At 40.1% G+C, this 26,253-nt stretch overlaps 1 protein-coding gene across 12 annotated transcripts in view; it reads left to right on the forward strand.

Moving 5' to 3' along the window:
• Window positions 1-26,253, forward strand: part of TNRC6A (trinucleotide repeat containing adaptor 6A) — a 218,348-nt gene that overhangs the window by 99,174 nt on the left and 92,921 nt on the right. For 3 of the 12 annotated variants that reach the window (XM_070461053.1, XM_070461052.1, XM_070461058.1), the window contains exons 1-2: window positions 23,484-23,576; window positions 24,353-24,400. The exons of 1 other annotated variant lie outside the window; for it this stretch is intronic. Coding sequence is in view for 5 of the 11 variants with exons in the window: in XM_070461057.1 (XP_070317158.1) it covers window positions 23,971-23,975; window positions 24,353-24,400 (53 nt within the window). In the remaining 6 variants the exon portion in view is untranslated. Of the gene's footprint in view, window positions 1-23,483; window positions 23,577-23,687; window positions 23,976-24,352; window positions 24,401-26,253 lie in introns of those variants that run through there. 8 more of the 12 variants (XM_020908461.2, XM_070461056.1, XM_070461059.1 and 5 more) reach the window with 4 other exon arrangements.

The following is a 26,253-nucleotide window of genomic DNA, read 5'->3' on the forward strand; positions in this document are numbered from 1 at the left end:
ATCTTTTCAAATTAGAGGATTTTTTTTCTGCATATGTGGCCAAGATTAAGATTGCTAGTTGTTCCATCACTCAGTCGTGTCTGACTCTTTGCGACCCCATGGACTGCAGCACGCCAGGCTTCCCTGTCCTCCACCATCTCCCAGAGCTCGCTCAAACTCGTGTCCATTGTGTTGGTGATGCCATCCAACCATCTCGTCCTCTGTCATCCCCTTCTCCTCCTGCCTTCAATCTTTCCCAGCATCAGGGTCTTTACCAATGAGTCAGTTCTTCATATCAGGTGGCCAAAGTGCAGGAGCTTCAGCTTCAGCATCAGTCCTTCCAGTGAATATTCAGGATTGATTTCCTTTAGGATGGACTGATTTGATCTCCTTGCTGTCCAAGGAACTCTTAAGAGTCTTCTCCAGCACCACAGTTCAAAAGCATCAATTCTTTGGCGCTCAGCCTTCTTTATGGTACAACTCTCTTTAATGAACCATCTTTATGCTCCAATAGATGGAGAAACAATGGATACAGTGACAGGCTTTATTTTCTTGGGCTCCAAAATCACTGCAGATGTTGACTACAGCCATTAAGTTAAAAGACGCTTGCTCCTTGGAAGAAAAGCTGTGACCAACCTAGGCAGCATATTAAAAAGCAGAGACATTAGTTTGGCAACAAAGGCCTGTATAGTCAAAGCTATGGTTTTTCCAGTAGTCACATATGGATGTGAGAATTGGGATTGCTAGATCATATGATAATTCTGAGTTTTTCATCGATACTACATGTTATTCTCCATAGCAGCTGCACCAAGTTACATTCTCACCAACAGTGTGGGAAAGTTCCCATATCTCCACACCTCCTCCCACATTTATTATCTGTAGACTTTTTGAGGGTGGCCATTCTCACTGGGGTGAGGTGATAACCTCACTGTAGTTTAGGTTTGTATTTCTCTAGTAATTAGTGATGTTAAGTATATTTTCATGTGCTTGTTGGCCATCTGTATGTCTTCTTTGGAGAAATATCTGTTTAGGTCTTCTGCCAATTTTTTTTCATTTGATTGGGTTATTTGGTTTCTTGATATTTAGTTGTGTGAGCCATTTGTATATTTTGGAAATTAAGCCCTTGTTGGTCGCATTGTTTGTAAATATTTCCTTCCATTCCATAAGTTGTCTTTTCGTTTTGTTTATGGTTTCCTTTGCTGTGCATGGTTATGTGTCTTTTTATTATTGAGTTCTAAGAGTTCCTTACATTCATTTTCAAGATACAAGTCCTTCATCAAATACATGATTTGAAAATATTTTTCCATTAAATTGGTTTTCTTTTCCACTTTCTTGGTAATGTCCTTTGATGCACCAAACTTTCTAATTTTCGTGAAGTCCACTTTACTGAATTTATCTGTTTTGTTGTTTTGTTTGTGCTTTTAGTTTCATGTCTAAGAAACCATTGCCAGATCCAAGACCATAAAAATTTATTCCTATGCCTTCTTCTAAGAGTGTTACAGGTTTAGTACTTACATTTAGGTCTTTGATTCATCTTGAGTTAATGTTTGTATGTGTGAAAGTTAGGAGTCAAGCTTCATTCTTTTGCATTTGACCATCCTGTTTTCCCAGAAACATTCACTGAAAAGATTACTCTTTCACTCATTTAATTGCTTTAATATCCTTGTTGAAAAAGCAAGTGATTGTAAATATGAGGGCTTATTTCCCAATTCTCAATTCTTTTCCATTGATCTTTATGTCAATATCTATGTCTATCAAAGTGTTAATTACTGTTTTGTAGTAACTTTTGAAATCAAGAAATATGAGCCCTCCAAATTTGTTTTTTCCAGATGGCTTTGGCTATTCTGGGGGCTCAGACGGTAATGCGTCTGCCTGCAATGCGGGAGACCCGGGTTCAATCCCTGGGTCGGGAAGATCCCCTGGAGAAGGAAATGGCAACTCACTCCAGTACTCTTGCCTGGAAAATCCCATGGACTGAGGAGCCTGGTAGGCTACAGTCCATGGGGTCGCAAAGAGTCGGACATGACTGAGCGACTTCACTTTCACTTTGGCTTTCTATGTCCCTTTTATGTCCACATAAATTTTAGGATCAGCTTGTCAATTTCTATAAAGAATCCAGCAGGTATTCCAATACAGTTGTGTTAAATCTCTCAACCAACTTGAGGAGTGTTGCCATCTCAACAATGTTAGGTATTCTGAATGCCCTTCTATCTATCTAAATTTTTTTCAATGCAGTTGCTGTCTTTGAAGTTCCAAAACAGTTGAATATTGGCAATTTAGTTATTTTAAACCTAATACATAGAGAAAAGTCAGTCAGATTTTCCCACAAAGCCAGTATAATCTTCACACACAAACCAGAATCCAGTCGCATCTTAAAACCATAGTGCACACAGCCTGTTTGCAGCAGGGTAGTGGTTTCCTGTGGGGAGGGGTATAAAGATGGAGACTGGGAGGGGGATGTGTGGAGCTGCACATGTGTGTTCACTTTGTCATTCACTCAGCTTTTTTTCATTTATTAAAATTTCTATTTTATCAATTATAAAGACACCTCAATAAATTTTAAAAAATTGATTGATGTATAGTTGATTTACAATGTTGTGCTAGTTTCCGGTGTAAAGTGAATCAGTTGTACATGTACAACTGATAGATCCAGTCTTATTTATTTCTGTTTTGGCTATGCTGAGTCTTCACTGCTGTGTGTGGGCTTTCTCTCGTTGTGGAGAGTGGGGGCTGCTCTCTAGCTGCGGCATCCACTCTCTTAGATTCTTTTCCCCATGGGTCACTATAGAGTACTGAGTGTCATTCCCCGTTTTTGTTTTTAAAGATGGATTGATGGGCTGTGCTGTGCGTGGGCTTTCTCCAGCTGTGGTGGGTAGGGACTACTCTTGATTGCAGTGCTCAGCTTTCTCATGCAGGGCCTTCTCTGTTGCAGAGCGAAGACTCTAGGGTGCACGGGCTTCAGTAGTTGTGGCTCCTGGGCTCTAGAGCACAGGCTCAATAGTTGTGGCCTTAATTGCTCCCTGGCATGTGGAGTCGTCCCAGACCAGGGATGGAACCCACGTCCCCTGCACTGGCAGGTGGATTCTTAGCCACTAGACCACTAGGGAAGCCCTTAGCTTTTATAACAGTTATTTTTAAACATTGTTCTAGATGAACCCAAGATTTAAAAATAAGTTTAAGAATTCCAGTGTGAAGACAATATGATGATATTCACAGGTAATATTATTACATATCTAGACAACCCAAGAGTACTATTGGAAAAACTCTTTCAAAAAAATCTCTTATACAGAATGAATTCCGCCAGGAAGGGGGTTGGTTGCAAGACACAGAGAGAAAAATCAACAGCATTTTTATGTTTCAGAAAAAGAAAGCTAGAAAAAAAGGAAGAAAAATACTGTACTCAAAAGAGTGCCAATACTTACTTTATAATGGCAGCAACAACAAAGATGAAAGAAAATGGAAGAAGAAGCAAATGAAAATACATACCATGTTCATCAATAAGAAGATTTAATGGTGTGAAAATACATATTCTCCCTAAATTAACCTTTATTTTTAACTTTATGTCAATAAAAATACATTATGAGGTTTTTATGAAAGTAGACAGAGTCTAAAGTTCGAATGGAAAAATAAACAAGTGAGGCTGGCCAGGAAAATTCTGAAGAAGAAAAGTAATAAAGAAGGATTAACCTGAGTATGGTTGTGGTTTAGTCACTAAGTTGTGCCCAAGTCTTCGTGACCCTAGTATGCACTGAAGCATATTATAAAGCTGCATTTATGAAAAATGTTTGGTACTGGTACATGAAAAGAAAGACAGATTAATGAAACAGGTTAGAATTCAGAAACAGATTAAGTACATTTGAGAAGATAGTGTACGGTAAAGCTGTATTTCAAATCAGGGAGGAAAGAAATAAAATCATACAATGTAGTCATCGGTTCTCGGGTAATTGCCTAGCCATTTAAGAAAACATAAAGCTGGGTGCTTATCTGATTACTTACACCAGATACATTCCAGATGAATAAACAATTTAAATGTAAATAAGTGAAATAAAGAATAAGAAGACATGGGCATGTGTACACACACATATAATTTTGAATGGAAGAAAATCTTTCTAAGCAAGCTACAAAACTCAGAAGCTGAATAGGAATAAAATGGCCACATAAAAATTAAAATAGCTGCATAATATAAAAACAGCATAGAGTAAGTTAAAAGATAGATAACACACTAGAAAAAAGTGAAAAAAAATTCAGACTACCAAAAAAATCCCCCAATTTCTTTAATGTCAAAGAGCTTATAAATAAAAGAGAAAATATGAATAGCTTAAAATTGGACAAAGGATGTGAACATGTAGTTCACAAAAGAGAAATCCAAATTGCTTATAAACCCTTAAAAAGTCTCTCAACCTCACTAGTGTCTAAAGAAATATACATTAAAATGAGATAACAGGTTGACAAAGATCAAAAGTGTTGATATGGTTAATTCATGTTGATATATGACAGAAATCAAACCAATATTGTAAAGCAATCATCAATCAATTAAAAATGAATATTTTAAAAAGTGTTGATACCATTACACCAGTGGCATGGCTAAAAAGTGCTTAATAGTGCCCAAAAGGAATAAGAGGAAATAGATGCTTTCATAAATTGTTGACCAGGACATAAATCGGCAGTCTCTTTGAAAGGTAATTTGGTGATACTTATCACCATGGACAGAGGAGGCTGACAGGCTACAGTCCACGGGGTCTCAAAGAGTCAGACAGGACTAAGCAACTAAGTACACAGTTCAATTCAGTTCAGTTCAGTTCAGTCGCTCAGTCATGTCTGACTCTGCGACCCCATGAATCGCAGCACGCCAGGCCTCCCTGTCCATCACCAGCTCCAAGAGCTTACTCAAACTCATGCCCATCAATTCGGTGATGCCATCCAGCCATCTCATCGTCTGTCGTCCCCTTCTCTTCCTGCCCCCAATCCCTCCCAGCATCAGGGTCTTTTCCAATGAGTCAACTCTTTGCATGAGGTGGCCAAAGTACTGGAGTTTCAACTTCAGCATCAGTCCTTCCAATGAACACCCAGGACTGATCTCCTTCAGGATGGACTGGTTGGATCTCCTTGCAGTCCAAGAGACTCTCTAGAGTCTTCTCCAACACCACAGTTCAAAAGCATCAATTTTTCGGCACTCAGCTTTCTTCACAGTCCAACTCTCACATCCATACATGACCCCTGGAAAAACCATAGCCTTGACTAGACAGACCTTTGTTGGCCAAGTAATATCTCTGCTTTTTAATATGCTATCTAGGTTGGTCATAACTTTCCTTCCAAGGAGTAAGCATCTTTTAATTTCATGGCTGCAATCACCATCTGCAGTGATTTTGGAGCCCCCAAAAAATAAAGTCTGACACTGTTTCCACTGTCTCCCCATCTATTTCCCATGAGATAATGGGACCAGATGCCATGATCTTAGTTTTCTGAATGTTGAACTTTAAGCCAACTTTTTCACTCTCCTCTTTCACTTTCATCAAGAGGCTTTTTAGTTCCTCTTCACTTTCTGCCATGAGGGTGGTGTCATCTGCATATCTGAGGTTATTGATATTTCTCCCGGCAATCTTGATTCCAGCTTGTGCTTCTTATAGCCCAGCATTTCTAATGATGTACTCTGCATATAAGTTAAATAAGCAGGGTGACAATAGACAGCCTTGACGTACTCCTTTTCCTATTTGGAACCAGTCTGTTGTTCCATGTCCAGTTCTAACTGTTGCTTCCTGACCTGCATGCAGGTTTCCCAAGAGGCAGCTCACGTGGTCTGGTATTCCCATCTCTTTCAGAATTTTCCACAATTTATTGTGATCCACACAGTCGAAGGCTTTGGCATAGTCAATAAAGCAGAAATAGATGTTTTTCTGGAACTCTCTTGCTTTTTCGATGATCCAGTGGATATTGGCAATTTGATCTCTGGTTCGTCTGCCTTTTCTAAAACCAGCTTGAACATCTGGAAGTTTACGGTTCACATATTGCTGAAGCCTGGCTTAGAGAATTTTGAGCATTACTTTACTAGCGTGTGAGATGAGTGTAATTGTGCAGTAGTTTGAGCATTCTTTGGGATTGCCTTTCTTAGGGGCTGGAATGAAAACTGACCTTTTCCAGTCCTGTGGCACTGCTGACATTTAAGGATGTTCAAATCCTTTGACCCAGCTAGTTCACTTTTGTGAATCTACTCCACAGAGGTCTCAAATACAGTAATAAGGGAGTAAGTAGAACTTTTTTTTTAACAATCACAAACTAACAGAAAAGTTGGAAATACAGAAAAAGAACTCACACCCCTGCACCGAACCATTTGAGAGTAAATTGCTAACACAACCTGAAAATAGAACCAAATCCATGCCACATCACCCTAAAGTAAATGAGAGTTTATTTCCCATGAGCTCAGAAACGCTCATGTATAACTTAATACAATGATTGAAATCAGAAATTAACATCGATATCATCTAATCCTCGAACTCTTCAGGTCCATAATTATCTGAATGATGTCTTTGTAGGGAAAGGATCCAGTTCAGAATCGAGCATTATTTTTGATGGCTGCATCTCTCTGGTCTCCTTCCATCAGTCTTTCCTTGGTTTTTATAACCTTGACACGTAAAAAAAATTACAAGCCAGTTCTTTTGAAGAATGTCCCACAATTTAGTTGATCTGAGGTTTCCTCATGATCAGGTTCAAGTTACTCATCTTTGACAGGAACCCTACAAAATGATGCTGTGTTCTTATTGCATCCTACCAGGTGGTGCTAGATTCAGAAGTTACCAACTCTCAATGATGTTCACTTTGATCACTAACGGGGTGTCTCAGGTTTCTCCAATGTAAAGTTACTCATTTTCCTTTTACACTTTGAAGCATTTTGTGGGAGGTGTTTTGAAATTATGTAAACATACTGTTCTTTGCTAAACCTTAAAAAAAAAACCAGCTTTATTGACTCACATATTTAAAGTGTCTAATTTGAGAAGTTTTGACATATGTATACAGCTGTGAAACCATCACCACAATCAAAATAATAAACATATCCATCATCCCCAAGAGTTTTCTCTTGTCTTTTTGTAATCTTGCCCTCTCTATTTCTCTGAATCTCCCCTATTGCTTGGCAAGCACTGATCTATTCTGTTCTATTACTATAAAATAAGTTGCATTTTCTAGAATTTTATATAAATTGAATCATACAATTTATACTATTTTGGATCTGAGTTTCATCCACGTTGTTCATATCAGTAGTTCATTCCTTGTAAGTGCTGAAGAATATTGTACTATATATATATTAATCAGTCTGTTTATGCATTCTTCTGTTGATGGACAGTTGGGTTCTTTCTAGTTTCGAAGTTTTACAAAGGAAATGTCTCTGGACATTCATGTACAAGTCTTTGTATGAACAAATGCATTTATATCTTTTGGGTAAGTACCTATTAAAAAACTATCAAAATGGCTTTTCAAAATAATTGAATAATTCATGTTCCCACCATCAGTGTGTGTGAAAGCCACAGTTGCTTCACTTCCTTACCAACCATAGTATTATGAGCCTTGTTTTTGGACATTTTTATAGGTGTGTAGTGGTATCGTATAGAAGGAAATGGCAACCCACTCCAGTACTCTTGCCTGGAAAACTCCACGGATGGAGGAGCCTGGTAGGCTGCAGTCCATGGGGTGGCAAAGAATCGAACACGATTGAGTGACTTCACTCACCAGTGGCATCCTATGGTGGTTTTAATTTTCATTTCTCTAACTACTGAATCTTTTGAGTGTGTGTATATCTTATTTACTGAAGGTCTGTTCACATTTTTGGCCTATTTAAAAAAACAGGTTATTTTCTTTTTATTGAGTTTTGTGACTCCCTTATGTATTCTGGACATAAATTCTTTATGTGATTTGCAAATATTTTCTCCTTGTCTGTGGCTTTTCATTCTCTCTCTGAACAGCATCTTTTAAAGCACTGATATGTTTTAATTTTGATGTCTTATGGATTATGTTTTTGGTGACTGTTAAATCATTGCCTAACCCAAGGTCACAAAGATTTCTCTTATGTTTACTCCCAAGGTTCCATAGTTTTTAATTTTCATATTTAGGCATGTGATCCATTTTGAGTTAACTTATATGTATGATATAAGGAATGGGTTGAAGTACTATTTTTTTTTTTGCAAATTTATTGAAAAAATTATCTTTGTACCCTTTGCTGAAAATAGATTGATCAGATGGGTATAGATTTGTTTTGGGATTTTCTGTTCTGGTACATTTATCTATTTATCTATTTTGGTGTCAATGCCACACTATTACTGTTGCTTTCTAATAAGTTTTGAAGTTGGGTCACTTGGGTTTCTCAAGGTTATTTTCATTATTCTATGTCCTCTATAGTTCTAGATGAGATTTAGAATCAACTTGTCAATTTTTACCAAACAAACAAAAAATCTTGCTGGGATTTTTAGTATCATTCCAGTAAATACATACATCAAACTGGAAATCCTTGGTGGCTTGTTGGTAAAGAATCTGCCTATATGGCAGGAGAACGGTTACCAATGCAGGAGACTTGGGTTTGCTCCCTGGGTCAGGAAGATCCCCTGGAGAGGGAAATGGCAACCTACTCCAGTATTCTTGCCTGAGAAATCCCATGGACAGAGGAGTCTGGTGGGCTACAGTCCATGGGGTCACAAGAGTAAGACATGACTTAGCAACTAAACCACTACCATACATCAAATTAAAGCAACTGACATCCTCATAACACCAAGTCTTCCAATTTGTAAGCGCCACTTCTCTCTCCCCTTATGTAAGTACGCTTTAATTTCTCTCTGCAATCTTTTGTTATCAGGGTATAGATTTTGCACAATTAGATTTATCTCTAAGCATTTCATATTTTTTGATACCATTGAAAATAGTTGCCATTTTTAATTCCAAATTCCTATTGATCATTGCTATTGTATAGAAGTAGAACTGATATTTTTCAGATCACCAGCCCAGGTTGGATGCATGAGACAAGTGCTCGGACCTGGTGCACTGGGAAGACCCAGAGGGATCGGGCGGAGAGGGAGGTGGGAGGGGGGATCAGGATGGGGAACACATGTAAATCCATGGCTGATTCATGTCAATGTATGACAAAACCCACTACAATATTGTAAAGTAATTAGCCTCCAACTAATAAAAAAAAAAAGAAGTAGAACTGATTTTTGTATGCTGCCTTTAAACCCATTTACTAAAGCTAGTAGCATTTTTGTAGATTCCATAGAACTTTCTGCATCGAAAGTGAATACAGTTGTACTTCATTTCTATTCTTTTATATTGACACCTCCAGAACAATGTTGAATAGAAGAGGTTCAAGTAAGAATCTTTGTCTTATTCCTAATATTAGAGAAAAATATCCGGTATTCCATTATTAACTCTCATGTTAGTTGTAGAATTTAAGTGCCCTGTATCATGTTGAGGAAATTCCTTTCTATTCATAGATTTTTTTTTAATTTTTTTTATTCTATGAGATTTTTTTCTTTAATCAGAAACAAATACTGGATTTTTCTCCAAAACTTTCCCTGCCCCTAATGAGATGACTATATGGCTTTTCTTATATGCTGTGCTGTGTTTGTGTGCTCTGGTTAGTCGCTCAGTCGTGTCCAACCCTTTGTGACCCCATGGATTGCAGCCCACCAGGCTCCTCTATCCATGGGGATTCTGCAGGCAAGAATACTGGAGTGGGTTGCCATGCCCTCCTCCAGGAGATCTTCTCAACCCATGGATGGAACCCAGGTCTCCCACATTGCAGGCAGATTCTGTATAGTTTTATAATATGATGATTGATTTCATTTCTAGAATAAACACCACTTGGTTGTGGAATATCGTCTTTCATATACAGTTGGGTTTGTTTTGCAAAAACACTTTAAATTCCATATTTGTGTTCATTAGAAATGTTGGTCTGTAGTTTTCTTTTCTTGTAATATCTTGGCCTTTGATACTGGAGTAATTTTGACTTCTAATAAGGAATTGGGAAATAGTTCCTCCTCTTTAATTTTCTGGAAGAGTTTGGTAGATTTTGATGTTATTCATTTCTTAAATATTTACTGGAATAAATGAAACAATGTTGACCTGGACCTTTCTTCATGGGACGGTTTTTAACTACAAAGTCAAATTTTTAAACAGATAAAGGACTATGCAGGTCATTTCTTTCTTCTTGAGTGAGTTTTTGTAGCTTGTCTTTCAAGAATTTGGCCATTTTAATTAAGTTGCTGAATTTTTGGCATAAACTGGCTTATATGTTTATTGTCATTTTAACATCTTTTTAACTTGTAGCATTATCATCTCATTCATTTCTGTTATTACTACTTTGTGTTTTCTTTTTTCCTGGCTAAAATATTATGAATTTTGCTGATAAAACTGGTTTCTGGAAGAACTAGCTTTTTGTTTCATTGATTTTTCCCTTGTTTATTGGGAAACAATAGAAACAGAAATGTTTTCTGTTTCACTTATTACCACCCTGATCTTTATTATTTCCTCTCTTTTAAAAAAATTTATTTATTTATTTATTTATTGTTGCCTGTGCTGGCTCTCTGCTGCTGTGAAAGCTTTTGTCTAGTTGCAGGGAGTGGGGGCTACTGTCTAGTTGCAGTGCTCCGGCTTCATTGTGGCGGCTTCTCTTGCCGCGGAGCACAGGCTCTAGGACGTGCAGGCATCAGTAGTTGTGGCACATGGGCTCAATAGTTGCAGCTCTTGGGCTCCAGAGCAGAGGCTCAATAGTTGTGGCACATGGGCTTAGTTGCTCCGTGGCATATGGGATTGCCCCAGACCAGGTATCGAACCTCTGTCTTCTGCACTGCAGGCAGACTCTTTACCACTGAGCCACCTGTGATGCCCTCTTGATGAACTGGCCCATTATCATTAAAAAAGGATCATCCTTTTCCCCTGGTAATAGTCTTTGCTCTAACGCCTTTGCTGATATTAATATAAACATTTCCGCTTTCTTTGGATTGGTGTTAGCCTAGTTTATTTTTTCCTTCTCTTTGCCTTTAACCTGTCTGTGTCTTAGTATTTAAAGGCAGTTGCTGGTAGGCAGGATACAGCTGGATCCTTCTTTTTTATCCATTCTATTTCTGCTTAGACTACTTACATCTGATGTGGTCTAGTAAATTTAAATTTCACATTTTGGCTATTTGTTTTCTTTGTGTCCCATTGTTCTTTCTTTCCATTTTCCTTTTTTTTTCCTTCTTTTTTTCTGTATGCTTTTAGTTGTCTAATTATTGTGACTTCATTTTACTCCTTTGTAGGATGCCAAGAACTTTTAATGTTTAGAGGACAGGCTTTTGACAAATGGTGAGAGACAGAAGATTCAAGGATTTGATCCCTGGGTCAGGAAGATCCCTTGGAGGAGGGCATGGCAACCCACTCCAGTACCCTTGCCTAGAGAATCCATTAGACAGAGGAACCTGACGGGCTACAGTCCATGGGGTCACAGAGTTGGACACAGCTGGAGTGACTTAGCACATACGCATGATGAGAAAACTGGATATCCACCCGCAAAAGAATAAAACTGAACACTTACCTTACACCATTTTACTCTTTTGTTGGCTTAATCGCCGTTAACTATTGTGTTATTTTAGCGGTTGCTGTAAGCTTTACATTTACTTTCTTCATCTTATTCTACCTTTAAGCAATAGTATACATCTTGGTAAACAGACATTACAACAGTACATCTATTTCCCCTTTTCCAGATTTTGAGTTGTTGTTGTCTTATGTTTTATTTCTACATATGTTGTTAACCCCACCATACATTTTTCTCATTTTTGTTTTAAACAATTATCTTTTAGTGATATCTGATGATGCTGTGTGATGAAGTCAAAGTGAAAGTTGCTCAGTCATGTCTGACTCTTTGCGACCCCATGGACTACAGAGTCCATGGAATTCTCCAGGTTAGAATACTGGAGTGGGTAGCCTTTCGCTTATCCAGGGGATCTTCCCAACCCAGGGATCAAGCCCAGGTCTCCTGCATTGCAGGTGGATTCTTTACCAGTTGACCCACAAGGGAAGCCCAAGAATACTGGAGTGGGTAGCCTATCCCTTCTCCAGTGGACCTTTGCAACCCAGGAATTGAACCAGGGTCTCCACATAACAAGAAAAAATATTTTCATATTAATCTATGGCTTACCTACGTAGGTACCATTTGCAGTGCTCTTTATTCATTTATATAATCTAGATATCTATCTTGCTCATTTTCATTCTGTCTGAAGACTTCATTTTACCACTTTTTTTCCTGATAGTACAGATCTGCTGGTGACAATTATTTCAGATTTTCCAAGCCTGAAAAGTCTTTATTTCCTCTCTACTTTTGAAAATATTTTTGCAGATAATAGGATTCTAGCTTGATCAATTTTTTTCTTTTAATGCTTGAAATATGTTGTCTTTTTGTTTGCACTGTTTCTAAAAAAATCTACTGTCATCTGACTTTATTCCTTGGTTATAATATCTTTCTTTAGCTGCTTTTAAGATTTTTCTCTTAATGATTGTTTTAAAATGATTTGATTATATTGTACTGGTGTCATTTTCATCACAGTGTGTGTACATTGAGGGGTAGGTTTTATGTTTGTTATATTCTTGAATTTGTGGCTTATAGTTTTCATCCAATTTGGAAAAAATTTACTATTATTTCTTCAACTATTTTTTCTATTCCCAGTTTCTCTCCTTCAGAAGCTCCAATAACATACATATTAGGCATTTTAAGTTTTTTCACAGTTCATTTATTCTCTTCATTTAATTTTTAGTCTTTTTTCCAATCTGTTTTATTTTAGAGAGTTTCTGTTGCTTTGTGTTCAGGTTCACTAAGCTTTTCTTTTCCAAGGTCTAATCTGCTGTCAACCCCACCCAGCATATTTTCTTAGACATTGTAGTTTTAATTTCCAGAAATTTACTTTAGATCTTCTTTTAAAAATATCTTGCCCTTCTCAAATTTTAGAACATTTGGAATATAGTTGTAATTGTTTTAATGTCCTTTCCTCTTAATTTTAGCATCTATGCCACTTCTGGGTCAATTTCAACTGATTAATTTTTCTCATTTCGATCATGTTTTCCTACTTTTTCACATATCTGGCAATATTCTATTTGATGCCAGACATTGTAAAATTTTACTTTGTTTGATGTTGAACATTTTTGCATTCATATAAGTGGTCCTAAATTTTCTTCTGGGATGTAGTTACCTAAACACTCCTTGAACCTTTTAGAGAGTTCTTTTAAACTTCACTATGTAGCACCAGGGCTGTGGTTTTTTAAAAGCTTTTCTGGGCAGCACTAGAGTATCGTTTGTCTAGACCTGACTTTGTCCCAGTATTAATGCCAAATGCTCCTGAGAATTCCACCTGATGCCCGAGGTTTTCTGCACTAATAGGAACAGGACCTCTGTGAGTCTATACATTGTCCTTCTGATTCTTCCAATATTTCCCAATCTTGAGTCATTCCATGACCTGAAGGCACTGTTCAGTTCTCAGCCAAAGCGGCAAGTATGACCCTCTGCAGATCTTTAGAGCACTCCACCTGTGTGATTCTCTCCTCTCTGGCACTCTGATCTCTCAATCTAGCCACTCTGATTGCACTTTACTGCTCCAGACTCTCAGCTTCATTGCCTCAATTCAGGGAGTCCACTCTTGCTAACCCCTCCCTATTCCACTGTATTATTGCCTAGAAACTATCCTCAAGCAGTAATCTTGGGCAATCAGAGGGCTCACCTCCTTTGCGTCCATCTCCCAGGGATCACTTTCTTGGTTATTCGGCTGCCCTGGGTGTTTGTTGTGGCTTGAGGGCTTTCTCTGGTTGAGGCTCACCGACTTCTCTTGCTGTGAGGCGCAGCTCTAGAGCGCACAGACTCAGTAGTTGCGGCACATCAGCTCTCTAGCTGTGGTTTGCAGCACGTGGAATCTTGGTTCCCCAACCAGGGATTGAACCCGAGTCGCTTACATTCAAAGATGAATTCTTAACCACCAGAGAAGTCCCAGGGATCCCTGTCTTTCATTCCCTGATGCTCAATGTCTTGAAAACTCTTGTTTCATAAATTTTATTTGTATTTTTAGTTTTTTTCAGAAGGGAGGGTAAATAGAACTTTGCTTGCTTCAGCTTGGTTGGAAGTGGATGTTGAAGTCCCCATTCCTCACCTAATGTTTAATGAATGATGGACAATATACATTTGTGTCTATGCAGACCTATGTGATAGTTGCTCAGTTGGGTCCGACTCTTCGCGATGCCATGGACTGTAGCCTGCCAGGTTCCTCTGTCCGTGGAATTCTCCAGGCAAGAACACTGGAGTGGGTTGCCATTTCCTTCTCCAGACATATACTCTCCTACTTTATTGAAAGGGTTATATCCCTTGATATATTAATTTTAACACTGTGTTTGTACTCAGTCACTCAGTCCTGTCCAACTCTTTGCAGCCCCAGGACTGTAGCCCACCAGGCTCCTCTGCTCATGGAATTTTCTCGGCGAGAATACTAGAGTGCAGTGCCATTTCCCACTCCAGGGGATCTTCCCGACCCAGGGACTGAACCCGTATCTCTTATGTCTCCTGCATTAACAGGTGGATTCTCTACCACTAGCACCACCTGGGAAGCCCCTACATTTGGTCAGTGTGTATAAGAAAATTTTAAATTCAGAAGTGTTCTGTGCAGCATTTCTTCACTAAAATTAATGAACTGAGAGTAAAGGAGGTTTGCCCTTAAGGCAAGGCAGGTGCCATTATCATTTCTTCAATTCAGGGAAAAAGAGAAACAGTAGCTGATTACTTCAGTAGTGAATGTTGAGAGACCTAGTAAGAGGTAGAAGTACCCACTTTATCCTCAACAAAACAATCAAGGTGCCTGGTGGATCTGGTGGAAAACAAAAGCATTATGAAAGGGTGCTTCTTGTATCTGGAAGATAAAGCAAAACCTGGCACATCTAAGAAAGTAAGAAGATGTCTAGGAGAATCTACTTCTTGCTGGTAGTCAAGATGGTAACAAGCTGGTACCTGGGAGAACAATGATGCTCCTTGACTCACCTTGTGGAACGGCTTGGAATAAAGACGACATTCATTCTTCATCACTCAACAAATATTAAAGCAATGCTTAATACCTCCCAGGCACCACTCTAGGTATTGTGAACACAACTCTGAAACCTACCGACAAGTCCCCATTCTTGTGGGCCTTACATGCCAGCAGTGAAACTGGATAAAATGAGTTATCTCATGAGAACATGTAAGATTCCAGTCCTAAACGCTAAAGGGGTCCTTTCTAGGAGAGCTGAGTTTCTGCCCAAATAAAAGGGAGAAATAGTCAGTGAGGTCTAAGTTAATTTTGACACATGAATTGTATCTATGCTAGTAAGAGGTTCAGAGAATCCCTAGCAAGGCTTATGAAAGGCTATTTGAGCTGAGATTTGAAGTAAAAGTTTGTTAGGTAGACATGATAGGAGGGAAACATGTTCAAGTCAGAGTCTTTGAAAAACATGCGAAAGTAGCAATAGCTCAGTGACATTGGAACACACAGCAGGAATCCTAAGAGACAGGGTAGTTACACAGTAAGAGTTATTGAAGAGCCTTTTTTTTTTGGCTAAGCAAGGGGTTTTGCATAATATTCTATAAAGAACAGAGATTCATTTAAGAATTTTTTAGTGGCAGCAGCAGCACCTGATCAGACTTATTTGTTAGGAAATCATTTAGGTGGCAATGTGAATATTTGGATAGAGAGAGGTAGGCAAGCCTGGAAAAATCATTCCTTTATCCAGTGAGTATTATTAAGGACATAATATATACTAGGCAACTTGCTTAGATGCAAAAGATATAGTGAGAACAAGGCAGATGTGGACCTTGCTCTCCTGGATCTTACAGAGAAACTGGAGAATCAAAAATCAAACAACCCTTCCCCCAAATTAAACAAATAATGATGGAAGTACTACGTTACAAATGCGATCATGTCATGAAGCGGAAGTAGAGGATGTCTTTAGAATATGTGATTGGGAGACCCAATAAAGTCAAGGTGGGTGGTGGTCAGAAAAGTCTATCCTGAGGAAGTGAACATAGGGTGGAGAGCTGAAGAATGGTAAGGAGCAGGCTGGGTAAAGACCTGGACACATTTTAGAAAACAAAAGAAGAGCCCTTGGTTTGAATTGTTTGAAAAAAGGCAGGTGACTACAGATAGCACTGGGAGACCTTGCCAACCACATTAAAGATATTAGGCTTTGAATCAAGAGCCCTGGAAAGCCTTTGAATTAATATTTTAAGCTGGAGAGTATGATCAAGTTCTCAATTGGAGAAAAATCACTGGGGCTGCTAAATGGAGAATGATTTCAAGTGAAATCATTCTGGGACTGGAAATGTAACCTGTTGTAATCATTTCAGAAACGTTGTATAGCTTCTTCTGTAGTTATGAATGCACTTATCCTGTGATTCAGTATTTCTATTCCTAGCTATTTATCGGAGAGAGAAACATATGTCCCATGTCAAAAAAAAAAAAAAAAAAAAGATTCATACAAGAATGTTCAGAGCAGCTTTATTCACAATAACCCTAAACTGGAAGCAACCCAAGTTTCAAGTCAGCAGGAGGATGATAAACAAACCATGGTACATTCATTTAATGGGATGACTCTCAATAACAAAAAGGAGTGAACTTCTGACACATGCAACAATGTGAATGACTCTCAGATATGTTCAGCAAGAGAAACTAGGCACAAAAGGATATATGCATGCCATATGACCCTGTTTATATGAGGCTCCAGAGTAGATAGTGCTAATCCATGGTGATGTAAGTCAGAAAAGTGGTTTCCGGGTGTCAGGTGTGCATGTGGGGTGAAGGGAAAACAGGTGAGTGATGAAAACGAACACAAGGGAATTTCCAGGGTGTGTTTATTTGTCAAGACTCATCTTTTTTAACTTCAAATGTGTGCATTTTATTGTATTTAAACTATTCCACAACAAAGAGAAAGAGGAAGAAAAGAGAACCTGTGGCATTTTCAGGGTTATGGGTGGGGTGGCAGAAGGGGAAACTAAAGTTTGGAAACAAAATAACAATGATGCATTGGATGGGAGGGAAGGAAGAATAAAAATTAACTCAAGTTTCTGGCTGGGATGGTTTACTGTTAGGTATTACTCTCTGTGGGAAATTGTCTTTTTGGGAACAGGTTTGTGTGTGGTGGGGGGAGTGGGACAGAGAAGGTATAAGGCTGAATTTTGACATGTCAGTCTGAGAAGCTCATTTGTTCCCATTACATGACACTTAATCCTGTTAATCCTGCCTTTCGAGGTTGTCACTGAAGTAGCATTCCTCCGCTCTTTCCTCACTTCACAGCAATAGTTCTCCATATGGTAATCCTTCATCTCCACTCCTCAGAGGAGTCGGGGAAACCACTGAAGAGTTTTGGGTCATCACAAAGAGGTGGGATTCAGTGGAGAGGGGCTGAACAGGGATGTTCACTCAGGGCTGTCAGTCAGTCATATCTGGCTCTTTGCAACCCCGTGGACTGTGGCCCACCAGGCTCCTCTGTGCATGGGATTTCCCAGTCAAGCATACTGGAGTGGGTTGCCATTTCCTACTCCAGGGGATCTTCCTGACCCAGGGATCAAACCCACATCTCCTCCATTGGCAGAGGGATTCTTTACCACTGAACCACCTGAGATAGTCACATAAAATGTAGGATTAAAAAAAAAAAAAAAGTAGGATTCCCCCCCACCCCCCACCCAGACATTCTCATGAATAAAAAGGCACATGTGTAATTATCCAAGGACCTCTTTTTTTTTTTCAGTGTTAATATACCCTTAAATTTTCAGTAATGCAATGTTCCCCTAAATTGAAAGAGACTTGTTTTCTAGTTGTTGAGAACTTTGACTGAGAATTGTTCCCTCTTCCAGATAAATGGCATCTCCAGCATCACTACACTTTTTGGTGTGTGAGTAGTTATTTCAACACTACTGTGTTAGGCTGCATTGGCAGGAGTGATTCCACACATAGGTGCCAGGATCTGCCAACTTTACTGAGTCTTCTGGTGTAGACAACTACCAAATATTTACATAGTAAAAGGCTTTTTATTATATTTTATTTTACTTACACTTCTTTGACTCTTTATTTCAGATGTCCTTTTATGTGATTTTAAAATTATATGTTAAGTAACTTACACTACCTATGATGATCATTTAGGGATGGTGGGGGTGGTGTTACAAAATATTTCTTATCCAAGGGAGCTATAAAGTCTGATTCAGTTGAGGAAAACAGATTTACAAAGTAGTGGTTAGTGATCTAGGCTCTGAAAGCAAACTGCTTGATTTTACCACCTATTATTTAGGTGTCTTTGTACAAGTTAATTATCCTCATCTGTGAAATGGGAATAACATACCTACCTTATTGGGCTGTGTGAGGACAACAATAATGATTAATTAATATTTTTAAAGCACTTTAAACACTGCATAATTGGCCCATCAATTGCCACATATCAAGTACCAAATAGATTTTAGTTAAATAAAACAAATATACTCTGTCCAGGAAATCTCATTTATGTTCATGTCTTCAATATCTATTTATACATTATTATGGACATTTTTCTAAATTTAAAAATCTTTTGAGTGAGCTTCATCTAAAAAGTACATATATATTTCATGATGATATCTGGTACAGACTTGGGAGAAAAACAAAATCCTTTCAAGTACATAATTTTCCCAGGATTAGGTTAGCCAATTACCCTTCTTGGATAAGAAAAAGAGGATTGGAGAACATTTATGCTCTGGTAACCTCAGAAACCGAGGGAACAAAAATCCCAAGGAAGAGAGACAAATGGAGAAAAGATACTTATATTTGATTTCAAACAGCCTCTGTCTCTTATTATGCTCACTAAAAAGAAGCAAGAATTTCCTGACATAGTTACTGATTTTTCCAGAAATAGAAAAACATTATGGTAGGAAAGGCATATTTAACGTTATATACAAATTATCAAACTGTAAACGTCAGTCATGAGGCATGTAACAATATTCACTTAATCTAGAGAACATGCTTTATTGTAGGAAATGGCATTGGCATACTTAAATGAGTTGTGTTATGTGAGTCATACATGACTGAACACCACAACACTAACACACTCTGCCCCTTATCTTTCAGTTCTCAGGTGAAGCGTTACATTTTCAAAGAAACCTTCTGTGACCGCACACTCTATGTAATGTTCCTTTGTTTCTCTCTCAGCACAACATACATTTCCTTCTGTGCACTTGTTATAGTTTGTAATTATACACTTCAGTTCAGTTCAGTCGCTCAGTCGTGTCCAACTCTTTGCGACCCCATGGACTGCAGCACACCAGGCTTCCCTGTCCATCACCAACTCCCGGAGCTTCTGAGTTTGCTTGAAAAAAATAGTCTGCCTCGTTAGACTTTACACATGGGAGTAGCTGCTCCCGTAGTGCTGAGTTGTCCCCTGGCATAGCACCTAGAACATATATAGCTTGACAAATACTTGTTGCATAGACAGACTGGCATTTTAGCTTCTGGAGTATACATGTGAGATACAGGCTAAAAATATGAATTTGAAAGTTATCTGCATTTAAATAGTATTTAAAAACAAGAGAAAGGATGAAATTACCCATCCCAGGAGAGATAGGGGTCGGGGGAGCTTTGGAGATCAACATTTCTTTGGTACAAAGCAAGATGATGACAAAGGATACCCAAAAAATGAATGGCTAAAGAGGTAAAAAGAAACCCAGGAGAATATGCTGCCAAGACAATCAGGAAAAGAAGCTCTCTTAAGACAGTGGGACAGATCAGTTGTGACAAATACAGCTAAGAAGTAAATTAAGATCAGGATAGAAATGTTACCACTGAGTTGGGGAGCTTCAAGGTCATCTTGGACTTCCCTGTTGGTCCAGGGTCTAGGACTCTGAGCCTGCAATGCAGGGGGCCTGGGTTCAACCCCTGGTCAAGGGACTAGATTGCATATGCCACAAGGAAAAGCTAGCTTAAAATTCAACATTCAAAAAGTTAAGATTATGGCATCCAGTCCCATCACTGGATGCAGAAATAGATACAGAAATAGATGCAGAAAAATAGATGCAGAAAAAGTGGAAACTGGTGGATTTTATTTTCTTAAGCTCCAAAACCACTGCAGATGGTGACTGCAGCCACAAAATTAAAAGACGCTTGCTCTTTGGGAGAAAAGCTACTAATACAACCTAGACAGCATACTAAAAAGCAGAGATATCACTTTGCTGACAAAGGTCTGTACAATCAAAGCTGTGGTTTTTACAGTACTCCCATATGGATGTAAGAGTTGGACCATAAAGAAAGCTGAGTGCTGAATAATGAGCTGCGATGCTGGAGACGACTCTTGAGAGTCCCTTGGACAGCAAGGAGATGAAACCAGTCCATCCTAAAGGAAACCAACCTTGAATATTCACTGGAAGGACTGGTGCTGAAACTGAAGCTCCAATACGCCACCTGATGCGAAGAGCCGACTCACTGGAAAAGACCCTGATGTTAGGCAAGATTGAGGGCAGGAGGAGAAGGGGGTGACAGAGGATGAGCTGGTTGGATGGCATCAACAACTCAGTGGACATGAGTTTGAGCAAACTCCAGGAGATGGTGAAGGACAAGGAAGCCTGGTGCATGGGGTCACAAAGAGTCAGACACAACTTAGTGACAATTAAGGTTATTTCTGATGTTGGTAAGAGTGATTTGGGGTGGGAAGTGGGGGTGACAGGTTAGAGTGGGCTGGGAAAGGAGGTGAGCAACTGCAATCAGCTGGTGTAGAACACTTTTTCAAGAAGTTTTGCTCGTAAGAGAATAAACAAAAAAAAGTTGGAGAGGAATGAGGTTATCTGTGGAACTTGTTTTGTGTGAATTTTTTTCTTTCTGTGGAACTTACTAGAATATGTTTGTATGGTGATGGAACATTCAATAGAGTAATTATTAATAAAGGGAAAGAATATTAAGGACAATCCCTTAGTAGTTTCTTTTTCCTTTTTTGACTGCACGGGGAATTTCCCCCAACCAAGGACTGAACTATCACCGTCTACACTGGAAACAGAGAGCCTTAACCACTGGACCACCAGGGAAGTCACAGTAGGTTTCTGATAAGGAATCAGTGCTGCTTTTCTGTAGCTTTCTTTGACCTACCCCTATGAACCAAGTTTAAGAGATAAACAAAAAGTAGTTATCAGGACTTCATAATGCAGCTCTGGAGGGTTGTCAACCACTCTGAAAAGATCTTCAAGAAATTGCATCTTCTCAGCTTCCCTGGAGCTGGGAATTAGTTCCAGGATTTCTCAAACTTGGGTGCTATTGGTATTTTGGTTCACATACTCTCCTCTTAGGGGGAAGGGGTTGAATCTCCTGTGCAGGGTTGAATGTTTCACAGAAACCCTGGCCTTTACCCACATGGGTACCAGTAGTATCTAGTTGATACTAGATACTCAGATACTATGATACTCAGAAACTGGAAATTTTAAATCTTTGTGTGAGGGTTGGGGAGCAGATTGCCACAGTTGAGAATCAATGACTTATTCAAACCTGAAAATGAAAGTCACTCAGTCATGTCTGACTCTTTTTGACCCCATGGACTCTACAGTCCATGTGATTCTCCAGATCAGAATACTGACCTTGTCCTTCTCCAGGGGATCTACCCAACTCAGGGAATCGAACCCAGGTCTCCTACATTGCAGGTGGATTCTTTACCAACTGAGCTATCAGAGAAGTCCTATTCAAACCTAAGAAAGTCTAACTAAAAAAAAATCAGCTAATCTTAACAGCTGTTTTCATTGCCTTATGCTCTTATGGAAAATAAACTTGGTATCAAAGCATACTGTTCTATACATACATGTTCTAATTTTTTAATTCCTAAAGAAATACTGTAATATAATTTTTAATACTTTCAGTAGAAAGAACAATAAAAGAAAACCAAACCAAATATACACATGGATGAATCACACTTAGGGATGATGGCAAGAAAAGGAAAGTCAGTAAGATTTATTTGGTGCCCCCTTCATTTCACATTGAGATTCCCCAGTGGCTCAATGGTAAAGAATCTACTTGTAATGCAGGCGACTCGGGAGATTTGGGTTCAATCCCTGAATGGGGAAGACCCCTTGGAGGAGGAAATGACAACCCACTCCAGTATTCTTGCCTGGGAAATCCCACGGACAGAGGAGCCTAGAGGGCTACAATCCAAGGGGTCACACAACAGTCAGATACAACTTAGCATCTAAACAACAACATTTTACATTTTGTAAGAGATTAAAAAAAATTTTTTTTGGACAAGCTCATTGTATAAAAATGGAAAAAAGATATATTGACAAGAAAATTTAAAACTTCATGATATCATCAGTTACATTTTGGTACATATGCTTTAGGACTTGCTGTGCATTCATTCATTCTCTTACTCATTAACTTATTACACATCTGGGGCTTCCCAGGTGGCGCTAGTGGTAAAGAATCCCCGTGTCAATGCAGGGTAGGAAAGAGGCATGGTTCCATCCCTGGGTTGAGAAGATCCCCTGGAGAAGGAAATGGTAACCTGCTCCAGTATTCTTGCCTGGAGAATCCCATGGACAACGGAACCTGGCAGGCTCCAGTCTATGGGGTCGCTGAGTCGGACACGACTGAAGCGATTTAGCATACATTACACATCTCCCTGAGAGAGGACAGGAACTGGAAAGTCAAGGGAGCTTTGTTTTTTCTTAATGGGAGACATTTAGGCATGTTTTAAAGGCAGTGAGAGGATCACAGTCAGTCGAAAGAGGAAAATGAGATGATAGGTATAGTGAGGTTTCCGAGAAGGAATGGATTTCAAGCACAGAGTTGGAGTCATCTTTAGATTAGGGGAGGAAAAAAAACACTGTGAAAGGATTGAAAGAATACACACATATGCACACGTATGTATCTGACTGTATCTACAGGTATGCATATTCCTGTATCTACCTGTAAGTATTTATCTTGTATCTACAGGTAGGTATATATATTTTTTTTATCTATACGTATGTATCTTTATCTACATGTTTTCACCATGTGAGCTACTGAGGAACTTGCTTTTTCACTTATTCTATTGTAACCATTTCCCCTCCTCCTGTTACGCTTCCTTACCATCATTTTTAACAGTATCCTAACACATGCAGTAGTTCAGTCTTTAAAGCCACCTCGTAATGTTGGACATTTTCGCCGTCACAATTTTTCACTACCATCAACGCCGGACTTAGTATAACGATGGTGACATATTTGTCAGGATTATTTTTTGAACAGAAATTCACGCAAGAGGAATTGCTGAGTCAAATGGTCAGCCTAACTCGAGGGATAAAAGTCACTTTTAAACGTCAGTCATCCTCGGGTATGCAATCTTTACCTGAGGAGGAAACAGAGAAGCAGAGAGGTTAAATAATTGGCCCAAGGTCAAAAATAATTGCAAGTGGCGGATTTAAAAAGCCGCGCGGGCTCTTCATGCTGCGGCAGGGATAGAATTTGCGGTTTAGGCGATTTTTTTTTTTTTTTTTGGTGTGTTTCTGTGGGGGAGGGGCCGGGCAGTAGGGAAGGAAACTTGTGTCGCAGCAAAGAAGGAGGAGGAGGAGAAGGGGAGGGAACTCATGTCAGAATCCGAGCCGACTGCGCCGAGAAACGGTACGCTCGGGATTCGGTGGGCCCCCAAGCCGCTGTGCGGGGCACCTCCGAGGCTGTGTCCGGCTCCAGGAAGGTCCGGCCCGCGGCCGCGCCGCGCCAGGGCGGTTGCCAAGGGTCTGCCCAGTTTGCTGGTCTAGTTGCTAGGGCCTCCATCTTGAGGCCGGTGGCTGCGACACCCCCGGAAGGGGTTGCCGAGTGGGGCATTCACTTCCGGTCTGGGGCCTGCGGCGGCGGCGGCGGCGGCGGCGGTGGCGGCGACGGCGGCGGCGGCGGCGGGTCGGTGTAGAAAATGGCGCTGGTGCAGCGGCTCGGGCCTCTCCCCGCGGCGCTACGGAGGGCTTGAGGCTCTCGAGCCTCACTCGCCGCGCCCCACTTGCTCGTGCACTTTACACACATGAGGTGAGCGGGGCGGGGGCCTCCCTTCAGGCGGGAGGAGCCTCGGGCGCTGCCGCAGGGCCCGCGATCGCGGGCGGCGGCGGCGGCGCCGGGCGTCCCCGAGACCTCGGGCCTCCGCGAAGGGGGCGCCGGCTGCGCCGCTGCGGAGGCCGGACGGGAGGCCCGGAGGGGCCGCGCTATACTGCTGGGGCAGGGCCGGGGGCTGCGGCTGGCCCGCGCCGCCAGACCGCAGTCGGGGCTGCAGCCCCGCAGCTTTGTGAGCCCCCCCGGGCTCCCTTCCCCCCCGCCCCATCCGGCCCCGGAGCGAGCCTCTGCAGCGGCAGCTCCGTTTTCACGCGCATCTCTCTCTCTCTCTCCCCCCTTTTTCTTTTCCGTTTTAGAGAATTGGAAGCTAAAGCTACCAAAGACGTAGAAAGGAATCTTAGCAGGTAAGATGGGCGCGCTTTCCGCCTCTCACCCCATTTCATTAATCGTGTATTTCCACCCTGGCTCTCCCTTGCTGGGTTTAGAAGTTCTCCCGTGTCATTTTCTTCCGCACGCAGGGAGCAGACACGGAGAAGAGGCTGGAGGGAATACTGGATGGAGGAATTGCGGGGAGATGCGTAATTACGCGTGTTTTCCTTTCTTGGGCCGGGGCGGGGGAGGGGGGGGTGGCAAAAAACAGCGAAAAGCAATTCTTGTAAACTTAGTTAAAGCATTCTCACCCATTTAGAATTTAATTAGGGGACTTGTGCATTAATTACTATTGTAAATGGTTGCAGGCATTGTGTGACTCATGATTGAGGCGGCCCTTATGGCGGGCTGTCAAACTGTTTTGGCTTCCCCGTTATTACTTTGTAACTCAAATTGTTGCCTTTATAAAAAGATACTATGTCTTCGCTTCCCCCCTCCCCTCCCCAACACATTGTAGTCAGGCGGATTCTGTTGCACTGGAAACAGTTTTGCCCTTGAACTTTACCGAGCATAGACTGCGTTTTGTTTTCTTTTGAAATACGTTTATATCTACGTTCGGTGTATGCTCCTTTTATCAGGTGATAAAATAATTAAAAATCTGTTCCCAGTAAGTGGTTCTCACTCCTCTTGGACCTGAGTGCTGTTGCACTGGTAACTTAAATCATCACCACAAAGCGTTTTTTTTTTTTGTTTTGTTTTTTAAACGATGCCCCTGTGAAAATGTCGAGCTTTATTGAGTTGTAATTGCTTAAGCATCAAGGCATTTAACTCTTTTTCACATTCATATTCTGGTCTTACTGTCTTTTCCTTTCTTTTTCGCCGTTTTCTTTTGCATCATATTGGGACACTGAGAGAAACTTCTAGATTAACCTAATCAGTGAGCAGCTTTTACTTGAACGAAATAAAATAAAAATTGTCTGTCTCAGGTCTTAATGTAGTTTTTGCTTGGTGATTGTAAGTTTTGTGTTTGTATTGAGGTCTTAACAGTCACAATTCAAATCATCTGAATGTTTTTTCAGCATATAGAAGCATTTCAAATTGCTGGTCTTTGGGGTTATATAGATATTAATTTGTTAAACTGGTCATTAAAGAATCTGTTCATTCAGTGAAGGATGGTTGTCATTGGCTTAGCAAATAGAGATATTCTGTTATTCAAAATAATTACAATCATTTAAAGGAAATTAAGCCTGACGTCGCTGACTAAACAACTGGATATTTCAGTTTTGTTGTTAAAAGCTATTAACATTAAGATATGATACCATTAAATAAAACAGGTTGAGTTTTTAAGATACACTTTCAGAAAGGAGCTCGGAGTGTCAGTCTATTTCTCTTTCTTTTTTTGCTTTGTCAGGTAACTATCAGTATAATTCTTGTGGAGGTTTTCTGGAACGTAATTAAAAATTGTCTCTACCACAGGTATAATTTCTGTATGCTATTATAGTTGGATAGAACTTGGAGTCTGTATCACCTGTGTATCGTAGTTTGAATCCCAGCTTTGTCACTTAACAACATGACCTTGACTCTAGGCAAATCACTTAGCCTCTCTTCCTAATCTGTAAAGCGAGAGGTTTGGGCCTGCCAGTTGCCAAGGTCTGTTAGGCCCCTTGGGTTTTATAAAAAAGAGTCAAGTGTTGTCCCTGGCCACAGACTCCATGTATATTATAGGAGGAAGGCTGTAATGGGCACATGAATAACTAACACCCGGTAAATGATGCAAGGATCAAAAGAAGATACCATTCCATTCATAGATTCAAAGATCTTCAGTTGGTTAGAAGGAATGAAAAAAGGAAAAACGAATATAAAGGATGTTACAGGCCAGTGTATACCA

Source organism: Odocoileus virginianus, chromosome 33 (genome assembly GCF_023699985.2).
Source record: "Odocoileus virginianus isolate 20LAN1187 ecotype Illinois chromosome 33, Ovbor_1.2, whole genome shotgun sequence".
Classification (NCBI taxonomy): Eukaryota; Metazoa; Chordata; class Mammalia; order Artiodactyla; family Cervidae; genus Odocoileus; species Odocoileus virginianus.